Source organism: Oryzias latipes, chromosome 14 (assembly GCF_053564925.1).
Source record: "Oryzias latipes strain Hd-rR chromosome 14, Olatipes_Hd-rR_3.1".
Lineage (NCBI taxonomy): Eukaryota > Metazoa > Chordata > Actinopteri > Beloniformes > Adrianichthyidae > Oryzias > Oryzias latipes.
Window position 1 is genome coordinate 24318025 of NC_136250.1, and position 6092 is coordinate 24324116.

Consider the following 6092-nt stretch of genomic DNA (forward strand, 5'->3'; position numbering starts at 1 on the left):
TTTCAAACCAACCTGATTCTCATTGGCTAATTGATCCAGGTAATCAGCAGCCGATACGGCAGGATTTCTGGGGAAACGGCAGGCCTGGAGTTGGACTTCCTGTTCTACATCATAACAAGACAGATGAAGATGATTTTAGAATTGCACAACGCGTTTAGTAAAAACAAAGGATAATAAACAACACAATAACATGAAGTGTGAAGGTGTGTCTGGGTTTGTGAGTGTATGTTCGCAGATGGATTATTAACCGAACTGAAGAGTGCATGCAGGAGAGGGAACGAGAAAAATGATGACTTAGAGCAGGACTGCAGCAACGACCCGAACACATCAGGAAAACCGAAAGACCAGAAAGCCCCCCCCCCCGAAAGGCTCCTATGGTGGATCTTTTATTGCCATCATTTGATTTCCAAACACCTGGTGTGCAGGAGGAGGAGAAAAAGAGCAGGCACCAGGACGACCCCCACATGGCCCAGAGGTCCATGCAGGAGATCACAGAGAAGCTCCAGCATGAAGCTCTGCAGACTTACAAACCAAGAGTGGAAATATTCAGGAATTCTGTCAGGCTTTAACCTAGAATGAGGCTGTTGGCATAAAAGTTTCTCCCACGAACAATCCCCTCCGTCTTTATTCACTGCACTCATCTACAGTTAAAGTACATTTGTCAGGAGTACTTTGAATACTTGAGTATTTTTGTGTGCAGCTGACTGCCGTACTCAAACAGGAAGTCTCTGGACGCTGCAGACCCCTGAGTCCTGGAGCTCACTGATCTGTCCAATTGGAAGGTCTAGAGCTCTGGTGAGCCACAGATCAGAGGAAAACACTTGAATTCAGGTTGACCCGTTAACCAGTCCATAATCAATTAACCAGCTGCCCCCGAGTCCACTGAAGAGCAGCTGGATGAGCCAAAGGGACACGCCTCTTCTGTGATGTCATTTGTTGTTGTTGTTCGGGTTCTGCACAAAGTTAATGGCGTAGGAGCCACTGTTTGGGTCCTGGTTGACCTGGAAGTTGTTGGTGGAGAGTCCAAATGGCCTCAGAACCATGTTACCCAGGTCCTTCAGCTTACCTGCAGGTGGCACAGGTGAGTCAGCACAGGAAGAGTGAGAAAATCCAGGAGGTGTTGTGTTACCGACAGACACTTACTGATCATCTCCTCCTTTAGCTTCTCGTTTCTCTCTTGTATCAGCGGAGGCAACCTCTGGACAACAAGACAAAATGTTGGACTTTCAAAATAATTTGTTACTTCAGCTCAGAAGAGATAGCGTTTCACTCTGGTACCACCTGAAGAAGCTGCTGTTACATCAAAAACCCAAAACCCCAGCATTCAGTGAACTCACCACACAAGCCTGCCTGGCTCCACTGTGGCTTGGATCGCGCTCCAGAACCTTCTGGTAGTCTTCCAGAGCTTCATCCAGCTTTTCCGTCTGCTCGTAAAGCTCTGCCCGTCTCAACAGGGCCCGCAGGTAGTCTGGATCCAGGTCTATCGCTATGGCAACCAGAAAACACTATTCTCAGAGGAAAGAAACAGTGTAGAAAATGGCATCACAGTACAGATGTGACGTTAGTCCTCACCTCTGCTGCAGTCTGAGATTGCCTGATCCTTCATGTCCTGTAACAAAAAACAGCTTTTTGATGAATGTATTTATGCCAGAGTGAACCAGCATTCACAGCCGAGCTAAAAAATTCAACATGGTCAGATAAAAAGAGAATGTTCTTTACAATACAGTGTAGTGCAAAGATCTTAACACTCGTGGTAAATTTACTTTTTAATTGTTTAGACATCAATACAGGACACAGAAAACATGTCTGTTTTAAACTTTAAATATGTGAAACCTTGTGGTGTTAGCAGCGTGACGATGCAAGTTAGCTCAGTGATACAGGCGTTTGCTACGCCGCATTTCTCTCAACTTTGGTATTAAAGACACATTGCGGGACATCACCTAAAGAAAAAGAATCCAATTTGAGTACATCCTGACAGATGGGGCTGAGTCAGCACTAAAGAAAACGCAACGCATGTTTAAGCAGCTTCTTCCAACAAAACGTCAACTTGAACTCGCATTTCGGTCTCCTCAGTTCAAAATTCTTGCATTGACGCCTCGCTACACAAGTTTTTACGACTGTTTTCCAGCTTTACATACAAAACGCACGGCCAGTGAACGCCGTTGAAGGTTAAACTTTGACCGATCCAGTAATCAGCTTTGGTAGTGTTGTTCCTCCTTCCCTCCCTCCTTGAACTGATGCTTTATTTAACCCCTCGTGACGATCATCAAAGATATCGCTTTCCTTTGCTGCTGCACTCGAGATAAGCGGCACGTTGTTGCGTTACCATGGCAACGCGCAGCACCACGTAACAAATAGTTCGCTTTTTGAGGAAAAAGTGATATAAACTGAAAAGATAACAAGAATAGAGTACTAAAAATTGATAGAATATTTACTTCTTTTGTAAATGGTGTAAGTGGGATAGTGGCTTAAAGTGTGCACTATCGGAATTAACGCAGTTCGGGCGTTGGACGGTTCAGGCTTCCACCACGCGTGGTAATTTCTGAGAATGCTGACTTCATACATAATGGTGTAATAGCCATTGACTGTAGATGAGAACTGGACTGAGTGACCCCTCACATTCCAAACAGGAAGTACCAGCTGGCTCCAAGAAGCCAAAATCCCATAGACTTTCATAGAGAAATAAACAGCTGTTACTCAGTCATTCTATTTGTCAGAATAACTATTCTTGCTATGATACCTTTTTTTTATTTAGTTTTTTACATTTGTTTCCTTCTTTTTTGGTAGTTTCAAGTTATCCAAGTTGTAAACTGACCAATCGGATGCCTTTATGCTGTCTTGCGTTGAACGTTCGAAACATCTGATTGACAGAATCTCACGAGTCCACTCTCAAGTAGGGTTGTAGACTTCTAATAAGATCACTTCTGATTGGTGAGAGTGGTTGCCACAGAAACGCTGATTCAGACTAAATCGAATCACTGCTTAATGCCATTGTCTGGTTCCAACATGGCGAAGTCCGTATCACAAAAAAGGATGACTGAATTGACTTAATTTGGTTGGAGCAGGAACTAAACCATTTTCTGTGGCTGACATGACTCTCACTCAGTCCAATTCTCTTATATAGTCAGTGGTAATGGCCAATGTTAGCTAAAGTGTGTTGGCAGTTCTGTAACAATGTTATATCAGTGGTACCAGATGCAGTCTTGCTGCTGCTCGGTTGGAGAACAGCACCGCCCTCTCTCGGCTGAAACACACGGGACATAACGCCAAAGCCTTGGAGTAGCTGTCCTCTGCCTCAGACCAGTCTGCATGAACACACAAAAAAAGGTTACACACATGAACACACAAAAAAAGGGTTACACACACATAAAGGGGTTATAAATAGGTTCCAGGAGGGTAACAAACAGGATTAAAGCAGTTTTTTTTTTTACTCACTTCTTGCTTTAAACTGGCCGTTGCCTGTTTCCTTCAGGGTCAAACTCTGCTGTCGTCGACTCTGAAACAACATGACAGATGTGAGGGAAAAAAATTTCCTGCAGAAAGCTCGACTCACGATTCCATGACTCAGCAGTAATGGATTCTAAAGAACTGCACTGTTGTTTACAGCGGCCGTTTGCTCCTCTCATAACCACCGTGAACTGCATCTTACCTCCTTCTCCTCTTCGGTCAGCGTCTTCTCCACCTCCCTCAAGTAGTCGTCATCAAACTCGGCTCCACTGCAGACCTCCTCTTTGAACTCAGCGTCTGAATCCTCTAGTTCGGCCTCTTCTTTTTCTTCTTCTGTCTCTTTGTCTTCGTTTCCTCTTTGGGTGTCTGTGTCCACGTTGAGGTCAGACTCCTCTGTAGGGTTTTGCTTCTTCCTCCTCTGCTCTTCACACTCCTCCTCCTCCTCTCCAATGGGATCAGGATGCTCAGGAGTTTCTGGACAGTCGTAGAAATCCTCCTCTTGGGTTGTGGTCTCCCCACCTCCCCGGCTGCTCATTCTGAGGCTCTAACAAACAGGTTAGACAGGTTAAGTAAGGACAGAAGCCTTAAGCATGACCTACATGGTCTGGTCTCTGCACGTTACTTTACTGCAGGTTCCACGCCAAGCCGCACGGAAGTCGGCGACAGAGCCAAGCAAGTGATGTCACTCAAACACCGCTCGGTTCTGCTGCTGGGAGTGGGTCAGGTTCGGTGCGCGCGCCCTGCCTGTCAAAGAACGACAAAGAATGCAAGCGGATGACTGTGGCGACCTAAATAAACTTCGGACACTTATCACGACACGACAACATGTGGGGACGCTGCAGGTCCGCACTAAAACAGAAAGAAAACGCAGTCTCACCTGAAAACAGCGCCTAGCCGGTTAGCTCTCTGACGTCACTTCCGGGTTTGTCTCCGCCAGGCTACGCCTCCTCCTAAACCACGTGACCAAGCTGTTTTCCGTTTATTGCACTTCCGGTTAGAAGCAAAACAAAACCAATCAATGTTTTTAAGAGAAATAATTCACCAAAAGTCGCAGTGACACAAACATAAATGTTAGTATAGGATTTATTAAGACCCAGCTGGTCACTTTAGCTAAACATTGGCTGTGCGGCAAAACAAAATACCTGCTCACTCATTATCATTTTAAATTATCAAAAAAAAAAATTACAACAAACATGGCATTTAGAAATATATTTTTTTTAAATTTTTGTCATGAGAGATCATGAGATCATCTACCTGAAACTCTTTGGTGGCAAGGCTCAGAGGGTGGACCATACACGGTGTGAAAACAATGATTGGTACCTCCTGATGGGTAAACTCATTGACTCATTGGTTTTTCATTCAGGAGAAAATTGAGCTCAACAAAATGATGGAAAAACAAGTTAACGATATTAAATAAAGGATCAAATAAAAATTTAGGTTATACAGAGAATTAGTGCGCTAGACTAAACCAATGTCTGTTAAGGAACAAACAGGGATTGGCTCAGAGGGATACAAACTTTTCCTCTTTATTCTCTCGAAGGCTAACTACGCTCCTTAGAACGTGCCCTGTGTGGATTCGTTGTCATTGTGTTCAAACCCTGCTGCAAATACAAGGTCTGATTCTAAATGGTTTATCAGAAGTTTAATGTTAAAAGTAGTGGTATGTCAGCAGCTGGATGCAGAAAAGCATTAGGGAGGGGTCAAAAGGTGAATCCTTGTTCACCAAAAAATACAAAATAAACGTGTTTATATATGAACTTTCAGTCTATTTTGCAGCAACTGTATTTGAGAACTCACCCAAGTGAATGTGATGTCACCCATAGTAATGGATTATGCCTTGCTCCGAACAAATTAAGTTCATTTTTTTGTCATGTCCAGGTGTTGGGAACCATTCATTTCATGTATGCATGGCACTTGATTCATACACATTTATGTCCCACTCTAATGCCAGTAGTAGTCAAAATCTAAAAACCTGTGTCGTTTTCTAGGTCATAGCTTCTGCAGCGCAGCAGGAATTCACTAGAAATTAAACTCAGAATCGTGGGCAAGACTGTTGGCGTGGAAGTGAGCCTCCACTGATACCCCATTATCCTTTCTAGCCTCTCACCCTCTAACCTAACATTACCGATGCAACGACAATGGGGAGCAATTTTGTAGCTATCCAGCCATACAGTTCTGATCCAGATTCCAGGTCAGACGAGGAAAACAAAGACGTACATGAATCTATTTGACTGCAACTGGATGAATCAGAATGGAGCAGAGCAGGGAGCTTGTGGCCTGACAATTGTAATTCCAATTTTAAAATAAACTTTTTTCGTCCGCTCCTGATTCACTACAATTTGAATAATAAAATACTCAGAAAGTCAATTTTAATCTTTATTTTCCTTACAAGTGTCCTCCATCATGGGAAAATGCCAAAATAATATGTTAAAAACACAGTTTTCATTGGAGTGGGTCTTTAAAACTTCCTTTGTCACCATGGCAACGTTTTTGTATTCCTGTTCAAAACCTGTGTTGAGATCCATAGAGTCCCGCTTCTGCTGTTTGCTCACTTTAAAAAGGATAGGTTGTCTGTATGTCCACAAAAAAATTATATCAGGACAATTGAGTGCAGTTTTATATGAACTATCAGCACTGAAGTCTTG

The 6092-nt window shown here is 43.5% G+C and overlaps 1 protein-coding gene across 3 annotated transcripts; it reads right to left on the bottom strand.

The window, feature by feature from the left end:
* Positions 1-607: 607 nt before the first annotated feature.
* On the bottom strand, positions 608-4434 carry ttc1 (tetratricopeptide repeat domain 1). 3 transcript variants are annotated; one of them, XM_078930513.1, is made up of 9 exons: positions 4325-4434; positions 4075-4191; positions 3650-3991; positions 3436-3496; positions 3193-3305; positions 1573-1609; positions 1338-1486; positions 1144-1198; positions 608-1066 (listed from the first exon to the last, which is right to left on the bottom strand). In XM_078930513.1, exons 3-9 carry the CDS (start codon positions 3980-3982, stop codon positions 930-932), a joined length of 885 nt encoding a protein of 294 aa, XP_078786639.1. In that variant the 5' UTR covers positions 3983-3991; positions 4075-4191; positions 4325-4434; the 3' UTR covers positions 608-929. The 3 variants fall into 3 exon arrangements, with proteins under 3 accessions (XP_078786639.1, XP_011482122.1, XP_004076693.1); XM_011483820.4 differs by having other exon boundaries at positions 4070-4191; XM_004076645.5 differs by having other exon boundaries at positions 3650-4191.
* Positions 4435-6092: the final 1658 nt, after the last annotated feature.